This window comes from Aulonocara sp. 'chitande type north' Nkhata Bay, linkage group LG2 (genome assembly GCF_057382095.1).
Source record: "Aulonocara sp. 'chitande type north' Nkhata Bay isolate Kocher_YH1m ecotype deep benthic linkage group LG2, A_spYH_male_GT1.1, whole genome shotgun sequence".
NCBI lineage: Eukaryota > Metazoa > Chordata > Actinopteri > Cichliformes > Cichlidae > Aulonocara > Aulonocara sp. 'chitande type north' Nkhata Bay.
Window position 1 is genome coordinate 35,762,069 of NC_141345.1, and position 20,520 is coordinate 35,782,588.

The 20,520-nt window shown below is 39.2% G+C and overlaps 1 protein-coding gene, 1 long non-coding RNA gene and 1 pseudogene across 2 annotated transcripts; all 3 read left to right on the forward strand.

Annotated features, from left to right (window-relative positions):
* Positions 1-606: 606 nt before the first annotated feature.
* LOC147338324 (signal-regulatory protein beta-2-like) lies at positions 607-2,707 on the forward strand. The gene is given in 5 exon segments (XM_086264420.1): positions 607-1,407; positions 1,497-1,856; positions 2,207-2,335; positions 2,425-2,468; positions 2,560-2,707. Coding segments are annotated over 5 exon segments (1,167 nt in total). The 5' UTR covers positions 607-905; the 3' UTR covers positions 2,692-2,707.
* Positions 2,708-13,560: 10,853 nt separating this feature from the next.
* Positions 13,561-15,092, forward strand: LOC147338325 (signal-regulatory protein beta-2-like; annotated as a pseudogene).
* A 1,193-nt stretch (positions 15,093-16,285) lies between these two features.
* On the forward strand, positions 16,286-17,593 carry LOC147338326 (uncharacterized). Its single transcript, XR_015125066.1, has 3 exons — positions 16,286-16,743; positions 17,191-17,245; positions 17,500-17,593. It is a non-coding gene; the product is annotated as an uncharacterized LOC147338326 (long non-coding RNA).
* Positions 17,594-20,520: the final 2,927 nt, after the last annotated feature.

Below are 20,520 nucleotides of genomic sequence, written 5' to 3' on the forward strand. Positions count from 1 at the left end.
CATAAGGCAGTCACCTGAAATGGTTTCCCAACAGTCTTGAAGGAGTTGCCAGAGATGCTGAGCACTTGTTGGTCCTTTTGCCTTCACTCTGCTGTCCATCTGTGTGTGTGTGTGTGTGTGTGACATCAAACTACACTAATATCCAACAGTTGATTCTGTCTGTTCAAGAGACATAGGAACTTTTCAGTGTTCACTGTACTCTAATTCTCACAAGACAAAATAGAATAGAATAGAATAGAACAGTATAGCCATTTATTGTCATTGTACATGTACAACAAAATTGTGGGTGCTCCATACCAGCTGTCCCAGAATAAAATCTAAATAGTAGACAACAGGAATAAACAGCAAACAGGAGAAATATATACAATCAAGAGGAATATATGCAAAATACCATTAAAACACAAAGGCACACATTAGATTAGTTACAAAGTTACAAGTTAAAAAGTGCTTGGAAGTAGTGCAAAGAAAAGATACAGTCTGAACAGAGTCAGTTTGGTTTGCTATGTAATTTTCATATGTAATTTGCACCACAAATTACACATAAGTTCTGGTTTTGAAGAAAATAAATCATGCTGTGTGCTGTTCAACACTACTGAAGAACAAAATGTTATGGTCCCTCAACTTAACATTTCCCTGAACTGCAGAACTTGTGGTGTTTTAGGCAGTTTTTGCAGTACATATTAAACCATACATAGAGAGTCAAAAAAAAGGAAGTGAACAAACATTGTGACAGGAGATGAAAAAAGATCATTTGTTTTAGAAAAAGATCAAGATGAAATTGGTGTCACAGGAAGTTTATTTTAAGTGTTTTCTGTGTTAACCAATCAGACGCATTTTATGGTCTAACCCAGTGTGCTCATTTCCCCTTCGTAACTTACTGAAAAACCCTAAGGTGCATTTTCAAGATGGTCGTCTTATGGATTACATTGCTTTTTCTTCATCGAGGAAGTAAGGGGGGATTTGTTTTTGTTTGTTTGTTTTTTGTTTTATCTGACCATCTGACCAAACTGAACGTATTATTTATGTGGAATAGATTCATATATAGATAGACGTAGAGATAATAACATAAAAACTGAACGTTTTCTTTTACAGCAGATTCTCTGGTTCCAGTGAAAACAGTCCATGTTGGTGAAACAGCAACATTAACATGTGTTTTACCAAATGAAGAGCTCGGCAGCAGAAAGGTTCAGTGGTACAAGCAGAGAGTCGGGGATACTCTTAAATTATTAGTGTCACTTTCTGGAAAACCTTCAGAGTTTTTTCAGTCAAGATTTTCTGCACATAATAGTAAAGATTTTAGCAACCTGACCATTTGGAATGTAGCCCAAGAGGATGAGGGAATGTATCACTGTGGAATAGACACCTGGATTAAACTTGAATGGAGTGGGACATATTTGTTAGTAAAAGGTAATGAACTGACCAACTTTTACAAAATTATTAAATGCCTCTGAGAATGTGGTGAATAATTTACTTGTATTACATTTTGTATTACACAGGAAACACTGAAAGGACATCAAACAATATTGTTGTACAGCAGCCGACAGAATCAAATCCACTCCGTCCAGGAGACACAGCAACTCTTCAGTGTTCAGTTCTGACAAATTCTGAGAACAACACATGTTCAGGACATCATAATGTTTTCTGGTTCAGAGATGGATCTAATAAATCTCTTCCAAACATCATCTACACTCATGGAAACAGAACTGATCAATGTGAGAAAAGATCTGACCCTCAGGATGGATGTGTTTATCACTTCTCTAAGAACGTCAGCTCCTCTGATGCTGGGACTTACTACTGTGCTGTGGCCACATGTGGGGAGATATTATTTGGAAATGGAACTACACTGGATGTTCAAGGTATCTGTGCCTGATTTTTAAATCAAGACATATAATATACATAAATCAGATAATATTTATCAGAATCAGAATCAGAAAGGGTTTTATTGCCAAATGTTGAGCAGGTTTACAACATTAGGAAATTGCTGCGGTGCTTCAGTGCAAACATACTGTCATAAATTACGCTTAAATAGACATGAAAACAAAAATAAGAATAAGAATTAAAAGTGCTAAGTAGATAGATATATACATGTTACATATACATTTATATTTAAGTACCAGTAATTAATACACGTTTTTATTTCACAACTACTGTAATCTTACTATTAGGCAACTCTAATTTTGTTTTCTCACTTTTACTATTGTTGCAGAAAGCAGTGCATCATCACAGACAGCCAGTACAGTTGTTTTTGTGCTTTGTGCTGTCATGGGTATAAATCTCATTGTTACTGCTGTCCTCATTTACTTAACCAAAAAAACCAACAACAGTGATCACAAAGGTAATTGAAGTTACTCACAGTTCACTATAAACAAAATAAAAGATTCTTAAATTGATATTAACTTGTTGTCTTTCTGTACTATGATCAAGCTCCTGTCCTGCAGAAAAACCTTAGTGATCAGAAAAGACAACAGGTAAAGTATTAAATGCTACGATTACTCTCACAAATATGAAAATTAAAAATAAATATTAAAGGTTAATAAGCATTTTTACATTTTTGAATAGATTAAGGACACACAGATGTTTTCTGCTGTTGTCTTTGCCGTGATGGAAGCTGATATTTGCAACAAAAAGGATGCAAAGGCAGCAGAGAAGCAGCAGATCTACACCGCCATCAAAGCTTTTGGGCTGGATTAGATCTACTTACTCTTGCTTGGTATGAAACAATCTACAGTTGAGGATTTTTTTCATCTTATAGATAATGCGCTTTTATGTGTTGAAATTATGCTCTAGTTCTTTACATATACACTTGCATACACATCCAAGCTGCAAGATTCCTACTGTAGTCTGGTCATGACTGTTTTATGGTAAATGGTAAATGGCCTGCATTTGTATAGCGCTTTTCTAGTCCCTAAGGACCCCAAAGCGCTTCACACTACATTCAGTCATTCACCCATTCACACACACATTCACACACTGGCGATGGCAAGCTACGTTGTAGCCACAGCTGCCCTGGGGCGCACTGACAGAGGCGAGGCTGCCGGACACTGGCGCCACCGGGCCCTCTGACCACCACCAGTAGGCAAACACGGGGTTAGTATCTTGCCCAAGGATATTTGGCATGCAGCCAGGAGGCAGCCTGGGATCGAACCACCGACCTTCTGATTAGTGGCTGACCTGCTCTGCCACCTGAGCTACAGCCACCCAATCTTATGTGCTGTCTTTAATAAAGCCCAAGTTATCAAAGTAATTATGTTAAAAATGGACATTACTGCACCAGGGGTGTGATTACATGGGTGCCCACATAATTCCCCTGCTTTCTTTCCTGTCATGCTAACAACCCATTCCTTTTTAATTAACATTTCTGTAAATTACTGCAAGGTTGTTGTAAAGTATTAATGTAAATATTATTTTCAGGGTGATATTCATGTACCAGGAAAAGGTAGCCAGTAGCCTACACAATTTCCTTAGGGATTAATAAAGTATTCTGATTCAAATTTGATTCAAGGGTCACTTAATTCCAGAGCAGCACATTTTTTGGAACCTTTTCTGCTCGACCATCTCTGATTTGCATAAAAAATGTTCATCTTTCGGCACATAACAATTGCTGTGAAATTTCTGAAATCAAACAACTGTGTAAACATAGTTAAAAGAATCAAGAGCAACCTGATTAAATATGTTAAACATGTCAGAATTTGAATATGTAGAAAAAGTATTTTGAGATTGAAACACATTTAGTCTTCCACTGTTTCCACTGAAAAAAACATTAAAATACCTGCATAGAGACTGTAATAATAAACTATTAATGGAATGGTAAAGTTTTTATCATGGTGTTTGTGTGAAAGACCGTCTTTTTGTACTGTAATCAGTGTTTATGTTGAAATAAAAAATTACTGCAAGAAAATCTGTGTTCCACTGCATATCCTTGATCAATGAGACATAAGATTTTCCTTTCTCTTTGTATGCTAAAACCTGTTAACCAAACTTGACTATTCCCTTTTTAACGTCATCCAACACTGCTATCATTTTTAACAGCTTTTCTTTTTTTCTTTTTTTTTTATTAAAAGGTTACAAAGCCCTGCTTGGCTTAACATATTGGTCCTTCATCCCGTCAGTGTTCTGGAAGGTTTTATTGTTAAAAATTGTTGCTCATTGTCTTTTGGTGTCTTTTGGCCAGTTGTGCTTCAGATGGATGTTCAGTTAGTTACCTGTTGTTGTTAAAATTGGGGCGGCAGGGGGAAGGAGGGGGATGCAACACAGTCTCCCTGTAGTGATCACCCAGCAGGGCAAGGATTCGTAGCACTGCATAGTTTGTCTAATCTATTATAAATAATAACATAACTGTCTGCTCCTGTATTTTATTACATGTTGTAATAATTGTATATATAACATTCAAGAAGTTTTCACAGGTTATCACTTGTTCCACATGTGTCATGTTATAGCCTTATTTCAATGGATTAAATACATTTTTTACCTCATATGCTATGACAAAATGAAGAAAGGCTGCTTGAAATTTTTACAAATTTATTAAAGCAATTAAACTAAAATATAACATTCAGTGTAGAAGTTAAAGGTTTTGTGGTGCTACATAGTCTGTCTAATATATTATATACAATAATAATAGACACTGGTGCAAAAGCACAATAACAATCAATACAAATATAAAGGTAACAGTAATGTCTGATAATATGTGGGGTGTAGATATACAGTGTTTTACATGAACAGGCAGACTTTTATACTTTGTGTAGACTTTACAGGTATATACCTAATTTTGTGGCACAGAATATGACATACAACAACTTAATGCATTAACAATATGACGCAATGAGTATATGAAAAAAAATATATGTATCACACAGAGAGTCATATATCTTTCTGTCAGTCTCAGAGTTAGAGCTTGTGAGCTCTGCAAAAAATGTGTCATCCAGAGCATGTGTTATGCTCAGACATGTGGATTATTGATTAATGAAACATGCCAATATTAGAATAAAAGGATATTCTGACAATGACTATTATAACTTCAGTATAACAGGCCTTGATTGAACTTTGGTGCTTTGGTGCTCTAAAGCAAAGAAAAACCTTTGGTGTCTACATGAAATAAGACAATAATAAATAAGATAATAATAATAATAATAATAATAATAATAATAATAATAATAATAATAATAATAATAATAATAATAATAATAATAATAATAGGGCAGCAAAGTCTTTCTGTGTGGAGTTTGCATGTTCTCCCCGGGTACTCCAGCTTCCTCCCACCGTCCAAAGACATGCAGTTTGTGGGGATAGGTTAACTGATTATTCTAAATTGCTCATAGGTGTGATTGTGAGTGTGAATGGTTGTCTGTCCCTGTGTGCTAGCCCTGCGACAGACTGGCGACCTGTCCAGGGTGTACCCTGCCTCTCCCACTATGACCCCCAGCGAACCTGAAAAGGGTAAGTGGAAGCGAATGGATGGATTGATGGATAATATTAATAATAATAATAATAATAATAATAATAATAATAATAATAATAATAATAATAAAGTAAAACTCTGAATACATTTACTGAATACGTTTCACTGATTAGTAATATTTTAAGTCAGTCATAAAATTTTGCAAAAACTTCCTGATGTAATTGTTTCAGTAATATATCCAAAATTCACTTTATACCAGTAAAATAAGCCAACATCATCCCCAGGGATATTACATGTCCACTTTAGCAGAGCTGAACTGCAGTAAAGTGTTTCATTTCAGTTAAGATTGTAATTATACTGAAAATTGTAATTCAATATATGATGTCAGGATACTGTTTACTCCACTTGGCCTCTTGGTTTTTATCTCTCTTTTGTCCTCACTCGTTTTGTTTAACTGTTTCATAAATTAAATGCATCAAAAAAATTTAAAACCAAATATGTATATTTGGGTCCTCGGAATCAGAGATCCCCTCTTTTTGTTACAGTGTGGTATTCAAACTTTTAAAACTGATCTGAATATTTTCTAAATTGATTTTGGTCAGACAAAGACAAACGTAAATGGCCTGCATTTGTATAGCGCTTTACTTAGTCCCTAAGGACCCCAAAGCGCTTTACACTACATTCAGTCACTCACACATAATGTGAATGTGTGCAGCATTGTAGCCACAGCTGCCCTGGGGCACACTGACAGAGGCGAGGCTACTGGTTCCAACGGGCCCTCTGACCACCACCAGTAGGCAACGGGTGAAGTGTCTTGCCCAAGGACACAATGGCCGAGACTGTTGGAACCGGGGCTCAAACCGGCAACCTTCCGATTACAAGACGAACTCCCAACTCTTGAGCCACGATCGCCCCGTGACGTATTCTGAGACACTTCTCTGTTTTCACAGATCATCTTCTTTTGTTGTGAGAGGGCTCATCTAGACTAACAGCAAATTCAGTACTCTTAACAAAATTACAGTTGAGCAAGAAGTGTTAGCAATCCTGTGATATGAGATTTAAAAGGCTGAAATTAGTCTGACAGACTCAAAACATGAATGACAAACAATTGACAGTTTTGGCTTGTTTTCATCTGACGTGACATTGTAGTTCGGTACATGCATTAGAAGAAGCTTTAGCTTATTGTGCAATTTCCTGACAGGTGAGAAATGATGAAAGGAAATGGTATAAGATCCTGCCACACAAGTGGCGTCCTCTTTTACGCTCATCAACTGTAACATTAAAACCACTAACGCTGAAACCAGGCCCTGGCATTTGTGTAAATATTACAGCGATACTTATCAGCCAACTAAACGCTTTTGTAGCCCAAGCAAACCTCTCGTGGCAAAGTCAGTCACCAATTTCATCACCCTCACCTAGAAGAACAACAGCCCTCTCATGCCACAAAACTTCTCCTGAACAACTCAAGGAATGCAACATTTTGCCCAACCTTCAGACTCAAGCATTCACAGGATGCACTATAACAAGCCACAAATAAACCATTCAATAACCCAATGGCTGAGGAGAGGGACATCTGGTAGCCTCAATTCAATTCAATTCAATTCAATTCAGATTTGTTAATATAATGTCACAACACAACCACAGTTGCCTCAGTGCTCTTTATATTTTAAGGTAAAGACCCTACAATAATACAAAGAAAACAGAGCGCACCATACGTCACATGACCCCCTATGAGCAAGTGCTTTGGTGACAGTGGGAAGGAAAAACTTCCTTTTAACAGCAGGAAACCTCCAGCAGAACCAGATATAAAGACAAGACAAACCGATGATGTGGATGAGAGTCAGAGATTAATAATAAAAAAAAAAATATCTATAACAAATTATAATTAATTATTATAAATTATAATTTTAAAAAATAAATAGTGAATGAAAAAGGTGACTAAAAAATCCTCAAGCAGCCTAGACGCACTGCAGCTTAACTAAGGGAGAGTTCAGGGTCACCTGATTCAGCCCTAACGCTATCCTTAATTTATTTCTTATCTCGTTTTAAGCCTAATCTTGAAAGTACAGATAGTGTCTGTCACCCGAATCAAAACTGGCAGCTGGTTTGAAGAAGGGTTTGAAAACTGAAGGCTCTGCCTCCCATTCTACGTTTAAATACTGTGATAGGGGTGATATGGTACTATAAGGTCATTGAGGCAAGAAGGGGCCTGATTATTCATGACCTTGTATGTGAGGAGCAGGATTTTAAATTTTAAAATTCTGGATTTAACAAACAGCCAATAAAGAGAAGCCAATATAGGAGAAATGTGCTCTCGCTTTCTAATAATAATGGATTAGATTTATATAGCGCTTTTCAAGGCACCCAAAGCGCTTTACAATGCCACTATTCATTCACTCTCACATTCATACACTGGTGGAGGCAGCTACAGTTGTAGCCACAGCTGCCCTGGGGCAGACTGACAGAAGCCAGGCTGCCATATCGCGCCATCGGCCCCTCTGGCCAACACCAGTAGGCAAGTAGGGTAAAGTGTCTTGCCCAAGGACACAACGACCAGGACAGAGAGCCCAGGGATCGAACCGGCGACCTTCCGGTTACAGATGCGATTCCCAACCCCCTGAGCCACGGTCGCCCTTTGTAATCCCTCTTTGTAATCTTGCTGCATCATTTTGAATCAACTGAGATTTTTCGGGATTTTTTAGGACATCCTGGTAATAAGGCTTTACAGTAGCCCAATAATAAATGCATGAACTGTTTTTCCAGCTGTACTTACACTGCTTCTCCTGTGATCTAAACCTTTATAAGTGGCAGAAAAGGAAAGGAAATGGATACACTGAGGCAACCAGATAATTTTGATATATAACAGCCTTATTTACAAGCTAAACCAGTAAGTACTTTTTAGAAAGAGGCAGTAACACGTTTTCTGCAGAAACAGAGAAACTTTGACATGACTGCTGCATGTACAGGAACTGTTTACATATGAAAACAAAAATGTTGCACTTAGGAGCACATCAAAAAGCTAACAATGGCCAGTGCACACACAACTGTGCAAAGATAGTTTAACCGAATTGACTTATCCTTTTTCATTTCAAAGTGCAGCGGTATTTGTACGTTAGTGCCTGTGAAAGAACAAGCAAAGCCACATGTGGCAGCTGAACTGTGAGATACAGGCCGCGGCTAGCTACTTCTCTGCAAACCTGTTTACTCCGAACACACAAGTATTTTGTTATCTACAGGATGTGTAGCCTGTTCACAGTGTTACGACTTTGTCTTTCATGTCGACTTGCTGATTGGGTGCAGGCACTACCCACAGCTAGGTTGCGGTTACAAAAAGATCAAATACAATAGTTTAACTCAAAAGAAGTGGACAGTCCTCTCTCACGTATGCCTTAACAAATGTGTGTCACAGCACACATGCAACATGCCACACATAGCACACAAGGACACTTTGTATGCAACTGTCTGCACCAGTAGCTTTCAGAATATGATATTAAATGGCACCCTAGCCTTCCTCTCTCATAGATTCTCAAACCCATTAATTAGGGCAGGCACAATTCAGTTCTGAGTACAAAACAGGAAGCGATGCTTTATATAAATTTAGAGTTTTTGGAAATCCTGATAAGGTTTGCAAACAATAACCCCCATGCACAGACACTAAAAATCAAAGGAGAAAAAAATCTTGTGTGGATTCAAACCAGGCAGCCTCATCACTGCTGAATTTGTATACTAAATATTTTTCTACGTGTGTGTGTGTGTGTGTGTGTGTGTGTACACATATTTTACAAATTAAATAGAGTAAACAATAAATAAAATATATAAAATAAAATATACAGAGTGAGACATGTGCAAAACAGTGGCGTTACTGTACAGTATGGAGTGCATAATGTTAAAGTTCCAGTAGTGAAGCTGAGGTGTCTATGACGTGTTCATCAGTCTGATGGCCTGATGGAAGAAGCTGTCTCTCAGTCTGCTGGTTCGGGACCGGATGCTGCAGAACCTCCTTCCTGATGGAAGCAGTCTGAACAGTTTATGGCTGGGGTGACTGGAGTCCTTGATGATCCTCCCTGCTTTCCTCAGGCACCGCTTCCTGTAGATGTCTTGGAGGGAGGGAAGCTCACCTCCAATTATCCGTTCAGAGCACCGCACTACTCGCTGGAGAGCTTTGCAGTTGTAGGCGGTGCTGTTGCCATACCAGGTGGTGATGCATCCAGTGAGGATGCTCTCAATGGCACAGTGATAGAAGGTCCTGAGGATGCGGGGGCTCATGCCGAATCTTTTCAGTCTCCTGAGAAAGAAGAGGCGCTGCTGCACCTTCTTCACTGTTTTGTTTGTGTGTACTGACCACGTAAGATCCTCAGCCAGATGTACTCCAAGGAACCGGAAGCTGCTCACTCTCTCCACAGCAGCGCCGTTGATGGTGATGGGGGTGTGTACTTCTCTGCACCTCCGGAAGTCCACTATCAACTCCTTTGTCTTTGCGACGTTGAGGGTGAGATGGTTGTCTTGACACCAGTGGGTCAGGGCGCTGACCTCCTCCCTGTAAGCCGTCTCATCACCATTGGTGATAAGACCCACCACTGTAGTGTCGTCCGCAAACTTCACAATGATGTTGGAGCTGTTAGTGGCTGTGCAGTCGTAGGTGTAGAGTGAGTACAGGAGAGGGCTCAGAACACACCCCTGTGGAGCACCAGTGTTCAGTGTGATGGGGGATGAGGTGATGCTGCCCAGTCTGACCACTTGGCGTCTGTCAGACAGGAAGCTAAGGATCCAGCTGCAGAGGGAGCTGCTCAGTCCTAGATCCTGCAGTTTCCTGTCCAGCTTCGAGGGAACGATGGTATTGAATGCTGAGCTGTAATCTACAAACAGCATCCTCACATACGTGTCTCTCTTCTCCAGGTGTGACAGGGCACTGTGTAGTGTCAGGGCTATGGCATCATCAGTGGACCTGTTGTGGCGGTATGCAAACTGTAGAGGGTCCAGTGAGTCGGGTAGTGCAGAGCAGATGAAGTCCCTGACCAGCTTCTCGAAGCATTTGCTTACGATGGGGGTCAGGGCTACAGGTCGCCAGTTGTTCAGTGAGGAAATGGTAGAGGATTTGGGTACAGGGACGATGGTGGCCATTTTGAAGCAGGCTGGGACTACAGACAGAGAGAGGGAAAGGTTGAAGATGTGCGTGAACACTCCAGCCAGCTGAGCCGCGCATGACCTGAGGACGCGGCCGGGAATCCCGTCCGGACCAGTAGCTTTGCGTGCGTTCACCTTCCTGAAGCACTTCCGCACATCCTCCTCAGACACAGTGTGCGCACTGACGTCATCCGCGGTGCGCACACTGTCCGGTCTCATGGTGTTCGCTGTGTCGAATCTAGCGTAGAATACGTTTAGATCCTCACACAGAGAGGCCGTGGTCTGCGGTGTGCTGGTTTTCCCTCTAAAGTCTGTGATCGTGTTTAGTCCCTGCCACATACTCCGAGGGTTGTCAAACTGTTGCTCCACCCTGTCCCTGTACTCACGTTTGGCTGCTTTGATCGTCTTCCGGAGTTGGTAATGTGCGTGTTTGTAGTCCGATGTGTTTGCGGAGGCAAAGGCGGTGTTCCGTGCCACGCGAACATCTCCGTTAATCCAGGGTTTTTGATTTGAGAAGGATTTAACTGTTCTGGATGGGACGACATCTTCCACGCATTTCCTGATAAATCCGCAGACTGAGTCTGTGTATTCATCAATGTCCCTAGCAGCCACGTGAAAATTTCCCAGTCCGCATGATCAAAACAGTCCCGCAGCGCAGACTCCGATTGGTCCGTCCAACAGTGCACCGCCCTCCGGGTTGGAGCTTCCTGTTTCAGCTTCTGCCTGTAGGCGGGCAGGAGCAGGATGGAGCGGTGATCTGATTGGCTGAATGGGGCGCGGGGGAGGGCTTTGTACGCATCCCGGAAAGAGGTGTAGCAGTGGTCGAGTAGCCGATCTCCACGAGTGTTAAAATGGATGTGTTGGTGGAGTTTGGGTGAGACTTTCTTCAGGTTTCCCTTATTAAAGTCTCCGGCTGTGATAAACGCTGCCTCTGGGTGTGCGGTTTCCTCGCTGCTGATCGCGCTGTACAGTTCCCTGAGTGCTCGGTCAGTGTCGGCTTGTGGGGGAATGTAAACAGCCGTAATAATCACTGCTGTAAATTCCCTCGGTAGCCAGAATGGCCGGCACTTAATCATCAGGTACTCCAGGTCCGGTGAGCAGAAGGATTTGACCGGGTGCACGTTCGCATTTGGTGCTGTCTTGTGAGCTAAAGTGAGCTAAAGTAATTGAACAATATACATCCATACAAATGTGTCGATCTATCAGTTAAACCAATGAATGAATAATAAATGAAGACATTTTGAGGTAACAGATTATCTGTACTGTTTATTCATTCTAACGTCTGTCAGCAAAATTGTGCCAGTTTAGGGTTTTATTGATAAAACCCTATAGCGCTTTTTCTAGTCCCTAAGGACCCCAAAGCGCTTCACACTACATTCAGTCATTCACACACACATTCACACACTGGCGATGGCAAGCTACGTTGTAGCCACAGCTGCCCTGGGGCGCACTGACAGAGGCAAGGCTGCCGGACACTGGCTCCACCGGGCCCTCTGACCACCACCAGTAGGCAAACATGGGGTTAGTATCTTGCCCAAGGATATTTGGCATGCTGCCAGGAGGCAGCCTGGGATCGAACCACCGACCTTCTGATTAGTGGCTGACCGGCTCTGCCACCTGAGCTACAGCCACCTATTATTCTAGATGCTTATGTACTTTGTTGCAGCGGTAATCATAATTTATCTTACCTTATATTGGATGGTAATGAAAAAGAAACTTTACCCTTGGAGCTTTTGCCAGTTGTCCACTGGGCTGGTTTTGAATGAGGATAAATTTTGAAATTTTGGCACCACCGCTGTTTCTCCCACCTATTTCATGTGTTTCTATAAGTACTATGTAAATGCATTTTTACACTACAGGATATCGGCCAAGACATGGACATGTTATGTCATAGATTTCCCACTGAAGCAGGAGCTGAACGTAGGAGACACACCTTAGTATTAATCCTGGAAATGCTGCAGATTATCGATAAAGATGTCTGGCATTTCTTCTTAACAAAACTGAGGTAACCAAAGTGGATGGATAGAATTTTATTACTTAAGTAATAAACTTAAGATAATTAAGTGTCTGCTGCTGTTTTCTATGAAATGCTCTACAACTTGCATATTAGTTCTGTCTTTGAAGAAGCAAAACCATTTAGTATTTGTTCATCCTGCTCTTCAGCTCTTCCGAAGAATAACATGACATGGCCTTGCACCAATGAAACATGCAGGTTGCAAATTTTCTCTAAAGTGCAGAGTATAATTGTATTTCTTGCAGCAAGTAGTACAACCAGGAATAGAACTGCATTTTACTGTTTCTGTGATTAACTTCTCCTATCAGATAGTCAAATGTGAAAATTGACTAATCTGAAATATTCAGAAAACAAGAAAAAGAGTTTTTTCTAAAAAAAATTCTAAATATGTTTTAGAACGTTCATGTGGGGAGGTAAGTACACATCCAGTGTGACAGGATATGTACTTTTAAGCCTGCTCTATGTTAACCAATCAAATACATTTTATAGTCTAACCCAACATGTACAGTTCTCCTCTTAGACCTGCTGAAACACCACAACAAAGGAGCAGTGTCAAGATGATCATATTATGGGCTGCATTTAACATTATGCACTCCATACTGTATATAAATGCCACTTGTTTTGCACATATTCAACTCTGTATATTTTATTATTATTATTATTATTATTATTATTATTATTATTATTATTATTATTATTATTATTATTTTATTTTTATTTTTTTTACTATTTAATTTGTAAAAATGTGTATACACACACACACACACACACACACACACACACACGTAGGAAAATATTTAGTATACACATCCAGAAATGCATACACTATTATATATTGTACATATATTTATTAGTCTCAGGTTGGCCATTCTTGTATTTTGCTCGTTTGTGTTGTTGTGTTTGCACATCTCTGTTGCTTGTGGGGCTCGCACACAAGAATTTCACTCGCATGTGCTGTGCCAGTGTGCCTGCACATGTGATGTGACAATAAAAGTGATTTGATTTGATTTTTTTGATTTGATTGCTTTTTCTCCATCAACGCTGTAAGTGCTTTTTTATTCTGATTATATGTCTGAAATATAATTATTTATGTTGAATAGATTTGTGTGTATATACAATAACAAGAGTATTTTTAAATTTTGAATTATTTTTGTCTCGTGATTTTTTCTATGTTTTGTTTTCACTCAGATTCTCTGGTTCCAGTGAAAACCGCTCATCTTGGTGAAGCAGCAGCTTTAACATGTGCTAGAACTACTAAAGAGATCAGCAGTAGAGTCCAGTGGTACAAGCAGAGTGTCGGAGATGCTCTTAAATTAGTTGTTACATTTTATGGAACTACACAACCTGTTTATACTCCAGAGTTTCCTGAATCAAGATTTGAGGCAAAAATTGATAAAAATTTTGGCAACCTGACTATTGTGAAGACAGTCCAAGAAGATGAGGGCTACTATCACTGTGAGCAAGGCAGTTGTGTTAGGGGTGAATGGAGCGGGATGTATTTGTTAGTAAAAGGTATTCAACTGTTCTACTTTTACAAACATTTTAAAAATCTCTGAGCATGTTTTGAAGAATGTCTTTGTGTTTTGTATTACACAGGAAACACTCAGAGGTCATCAAACTATATCGTTGTCCAAAAGCAGATGGAATCAAATCCAGTCTATTCAGGAGACACAGCGACTCTCGAGTGTTCAGTCTTCTCCGATTCTGAGAACAAGACGTGTCCAGGAGATCATAATGTTTTCTGGTTCAGAGCGGGATCTCATCCAAACATCATCTACACTGACGGGAAAAGACATAATGAATATGAGAACAGATCTAACCCTCAGAAAAGATGTGTTTATCGCTTCTCTAAGAACGTCAGCTCCTCTGATGCTGGGACTTACTACTGCGCTGTGGCCACATGTGGGGAAATAATATCTGGAAATGGAACTATACTTAATATTCAAGGTACCCGTCCCATTGATTTTTAAATTAATCCATATAATATGTAAATTATATAATATTTAAGTGCCAGTATGTACAGTGACAATTAATTAATACAATTTTTATAACTTTGAGGTAACATCAAACTTGTTTCAGGAGACACTCCGTCGTCACAGCCAGGAAGTACGATTATTTTTCTGCTGTGTGTGGGTATAATATTGTTATAGCTGTCCTCATGTACACATTCAAAAGAAACAACAATGATCATCACAAAGGTAATCAAAGTTACTCACAGTTCGCTACAGATCAAAAGTTAAAAAATCTTACATTTGTATTTATTGTCATCTGTCTATTCTGTAATCAAGCACTTGTCCAGCAGAAAAACTTTTGTGGTCAGAAAACACAACAGGTAAAGTACTTAATGACAGCAATATCCTCAGAAATATGAATCTTTTATGGTTAAGTTTTGATCTTTCCAATATTTTTTTTTCTTTCTCCATTTCCCAGAATAAGGACACATGGATGTTTTCTGCTGTTGTCTTTACCATGATAGAAGCTGACAGATGCGAAATGAAAGAGTCAAAGGTGGAGAAGCATGAAATCTACAAAGCTGTGAAGACCTTTGGCCTTGAATAGGTGATCAAAAGCATGACTGCTTATAGTTAATAAGATTTTAGTTTTGTTGTAGTTGTGTATGTAAATTTGCATATCCATGTAGATCAGAGCTGAACTGCAACATTGCTGTATTTCTGACTGAATATTGCATTTTTTAAATCTTATTTCTTATTTTTATGTCTTGGCTTTAATGAAGCCCAAGAAAAACAAAAATATCATCTAAGTTCTAAACACATCAAAGTAATTATGTTGAAAATGGCCAGATGTGACGTAATAGATGCTCACAGTGGCCTAAAGAAGCAATGCAGAACGATTTTAGGAGAAGATATTTATTCTTTAGATGCTTAATACATGCATATATTTATAAAAATAATATAAAAAGTATTAATAATGATATAATTATAATTATAATAATATAAATACTATGTAAGAAATTGCAATGTTTTATGACTATAATAATGATGTCTGTGAAAAAGAAATTCCTTATGTACTGTAATCAGTCTTTATTCAATTTAATTATATTTTATTTATTTTGGGACAAATCACAAGAGTTGGAGCACACTTTGTGTTCATGGATATTTCATCTGGGCCAACGGTAATCACTGATTACATCCAGAAATGGAACTTTTTAATCAACCAGCTTCATCCTATAAGTCCTGGGATTACTCTTGAATGGCCCTTGTCATGAAGGACTTAAGCTCATATCAGGAGCACCCAGAGGAGGTGAGAGTGGACAGATGGCCCATGGCACAGAGAAATTTGAAATTCATATCCATTAAACCTCATCATTGAACAAGCTAACTTGCCTTAAAATGTCATTTTTGAATGTAAAAATAAACATTTATCCTTAATGAGCTAATATATAATAAGGTCGCGGTGCCATTATAAAGTCTAAATAAGCAATTTAAAAAGTATTTTAAGCACATTTATGTATACGGTGATTAAGATACACTGTAATCCCTAACCGTTGTCCTAGCTCATAACTAATAAGCTCATAACACTCAAATGTCGTTTTGTAGTTGAGCAAACTATAAAGTATTGAGCTCTGTTGGCTTTTATGCAGCTTTAATTGAATAGGGCTCAATATTTTTTAGCTAATTTTTTTGGAACGCTCAAAAAGTTTAAGAAGCATATATTAGTGACGTTCTGGTGGGTGGAGTCTTGTTGCGCCCTCAGGAAAGCTGAGTCAGCCATCTTGAATTTACCTTGATGCAGGGAAGATTTGGCCAGCCCTGTGGATTAAGAGTCCCCAACTTCAACCCTCCACGACCACCACCTTATTTTTTTTCATCAACTGCCCTAAATTTGGTAAGTCTAACGTGTTTTTGTTTTGTTTAAATTTAATTTCGATAAACATTCTTTTTTTATTTTTTACTGGAAATATATTCGTACTTTGTGCACAGTGAATGTTTGTTATAAATGAATTCGAATCCAAGTAATTGTAATTTTAGAAGTTTTCGAATGTGACAAATACGTAATGTTATTTCAAATTAGAATGGTGTAACATTTTGGCGGTTTTCCGTGGGGGACAACATTTCCCATAATGCATTGTATTCTTGCCCGGGAGGTTGACGGTGGCAGTTCTAGCTCCATGCGTTTGAACTTTCTACTAAAACTTTCTACTGTCCGTTTCTACCGGTTGTCGTATTCGCCGGTAATGCACGTGCGTATTGTGAGTATACTTATTTCAATAATTGTCCGTGTTACACAGTCAGTAGTTTACGCTGTTGAGCTGTGTGTGTGTGTGCTAGCATGAAGCGAACAATAATAAACAACATGAGTGTGTTATCATTATTATTATTTCAAGTTTGTTATTTAAGTTATTAAGCTTAGCAACACACCTATCAACATTAGTTTGAAACGGTTAACATTAACAGACTGAACTGGACTTAATAACAGGAGTGCATATAATCTTAGTAAATTATTGTGGTGAGTATCAGCTGCACTGGGTATGTAAATCGGGCCATCCAGCTGCGGTGCTGATTCGACGTCACACAAATGTCACTTGATCAAGGAGCAGATCTGCATCAGATGAGATGAGCTGACTACGTGTGTGTGTGCTGTGCAAAAAATGTTTTTGAATATTAATAAGTCGTCTTTGTGCACATATTGTTTACAGATATCAGACTGCAAAGAGTACTACAGAGAGTCAACATTTCACCAGTTGTCAGTGGGTGAGTTTTATAATTTGTCCTAATTTAAATAAAAAAATAAATACAAAGAAACTAGAGAATTTTGCCCTGAATTATTCAAAATTTTTAGATTTTTTTGGGTTACCCTTCTAGATTGACAAGTTTAGCCCGTTACACAAAAAGTTTGGACACCCCTGATCTATAACAATGACAATCAGAACATGGCTATCCAACACTTTGTTTTTACTCTGCATTTGTGTAAATACTATTCTAATAGATATTGTATGTTCATCTAGGAACAGCATGATGTAAATACAAGACGGGCCCTCGTCCTTCGTGCACTTCCTGTGTACCTGCGTGAAGATGCCTCCACGTTATTCAGGACTTGTGATGTAAGTGTACTGGCCTCAGCATCAACCCCTTTGCCTAGCTGTTCAGTCAAACATATGACATCACTCAGAACTCAAGGAGAACCAGGGTGTATATCAGGAAGGAGGTTCAACACAGTCCTCATCTGACTTGTTTTCTCCCATATATCAACTATTGTTGAATAAGATTGCAAGAAGATTGTTACGCATAAACCAGAAAACATGAAAATAGTTGAAAGATTATTAAACAAAAACAAATCCACAGATAAAAACTCTCCCTTTTAAAATTCAAGTGTTCTATTTTTTTGTAGGTGCCATGTTGTGGTCAGAGAAATGTTTGGTAAATAACAAAAACAAATATCTTGGCATATATTTATTATTGAAAACATTTATTTAAACATATGTTTTGAAACCAAACCCAAATTAAGATTATTGTAATGCATCATGATGTATCGCAATATCAAATTAAATCGTTGACATTATAATCCTAAAAGAAACGTGCGACTTATGAAGATTCACACCTCTAATCAATAGCATGATTTGTGTCCTTGTGGGGCTGAACTCATTCTTGTATTATTTTTGTTTTGCAGTCAGCAGATGGTCCAGACCCTACTGACACTCCTGTGGCTCTGCTGTGTTAGATTATTCTGTTATTATATGTTACCTTATATATGTAATCAAAGTAGTTGAATTAGAATACTGCTGTAGATCACATTATACCCTTTAATATAGAGTGTGTGAGCTGTATGTAGTTTAGTTCTCATTATACTTTTGAGTTAACAGAACATATTCACATATTAGTTCATTAGATAAATGTGCATCACTCTGTATCCTTGATCTGCTGGGAATGTGTTACACTGTTTTCTTGACATGCTTAATTGTTGAATCATGAAGAGAAGGTTGTAAGCAGGAGACTCTGTGTCTAAAGACAGGGGAGATAGATAGACCACATTCCATACCCCCACCTTACAGAAAGCAGAGAAACAACTGCCGAGGTCATAACTTAGGCGCTGTAACAGAGAAAGAATGTGATGTTTTGGCTTTTACGACTAGCTGGGGGCCACTAGAGACTATAAAAAGCTGAGCAACCCGTCACCATTTTGAGACATGTGCCTGACCCTCTGGTAGCATCTCTCCCGTCCGGACGTTGTAATGCTCTGACTGTTGAATTGTATGGAAATAAATGATTGTTGATTGAGCATTGATACACCGAGTATTGTCCTTCCTTCAGCCCAAAGATTCAAAGAATTGGGAGATTTCAACAACTTGGTGCCGTGTGACCCGGATCTTTGGTGTGCTGAGGAGGTGTAGATTTGGCCTTTGGTGAGATCGTGGGGCAAAGTGAACAGAAGGCCGGCCTAAAACAGAAAGGTAAGCACAGCCTGTTGTATTATAAATACCAAATGTGCATATTGGGCTTTCCAAATTAATCTGTTCACTGAGTCACATGTATTTTCACAGTAAATTTGTCGGTGTCTGGTTTTTGGCGCAAGATACTAACAACATAAGTTGAGGCTGAATTCCAGTGTGTTAAATAAACTGCTTCTACCGAGATACTAATAACATACTACGTTGGACTAGTTGCAGCCACTTTACCCTCCACATTTAACTTTGTCTATGACTGGCTTCTGTTGCAAGAAATGGGGAAAACTTCTAAGACGCGGCCAAAGTTTAGCATATGAAATAGAGGTGAAATAGAGTCTGGCTTATGGTGTGCTTGCATTTTCAAAGGTGAGCTCAGAGGTTTCTGTGTGTGTTTCTGCTTGTGAGACGCGCTCTCTGTGTGTTTCTGTGTGTGAAATATGAACATGGTGACAGTGACGGTTGATGTGTGAATGGGAGGACATTAGAGCAAAGACACATTTTAGGATCAAAGGTTGATGCCTAGTGTACCTGTGGAAATAATTTTGTTCAAGGAGTGGCGACCCTCCTGGTCGTGGACGCGCGGCCAGGCCCAGCGGCGTCTGGATGCCAAGGTGGCAACTTGGGAACTGAGGACTCCCGCATTAGCTACGGAAATAACACTGGAACGGCCGTGTAATCGCGGGTTCACATTTATTCCGGACTAGAACAAGACACATTTTGCAAACAAAGGTTGAGTCTAGATTAGTAAAGAAATATAAAAAGGTTGAATTCCTCGTTTCAGTGGTTGAAATTGTTGTGTGCCTGTCCCCTGACGAGTGTGAAATTAAAATAAAGAGGGAATTTGGAGCCACATAGAGATAGACGGGCATAATTGGGTGTATTACTCTGTGGTGTAATAAAAATAAAAAGGAGAGATAGTAAGAGGTGTGCAGTGGAGAATTATGGAGGAGTACAGAGAGGAATGTGTTGGGAGACTGGCGTACAGTTTACGCTGTCAAGGTAGGCGGGTTGCCTGCTTATCTGTTTAACATGTGATGAAAATGAAATTAAAATAAATCTCTTAGTGTGTTAATACAGGAAGCTGCGGACCTGGACCAACTGCCCCCACAAGCACAGCGGCCGAAGCAAAATTATAGGTAATGGGAACCACACCCAGCACGAATCAGCAGCTGTGAAACAGACAGCAGCAAGGAGAGAATTAGAGGAGAAATTAAGAGAAGTTTTAACACATAAAATTGGGGCCAACGGACTTGTGGAGGTTGGGAAGGCGTCCGGAGCATCACAACAAAAAGGTGAAACAAAAACACACACAAGCAGAGAAATCTGAGAGAAAGGCTCCTTTTAAGGTAACGCCTAGTTTGAGAAAAGATAAAATTAACCTGCTTTTATACAAATGCACACACACGCAATGAAGAAACAGCTTACACTCATGAACACGTGAAGATTTTCCAGCAAGGCTACAGCAGCGAAACTTAACATACATCTGGTGTTAAAGGATAAATACATTACTGACAAATAAACTCTCTGGGTTGCAGGACAACAATTTAACTTAAAAAAAAAAAAAAAAAAAGGAACACTGGTCTA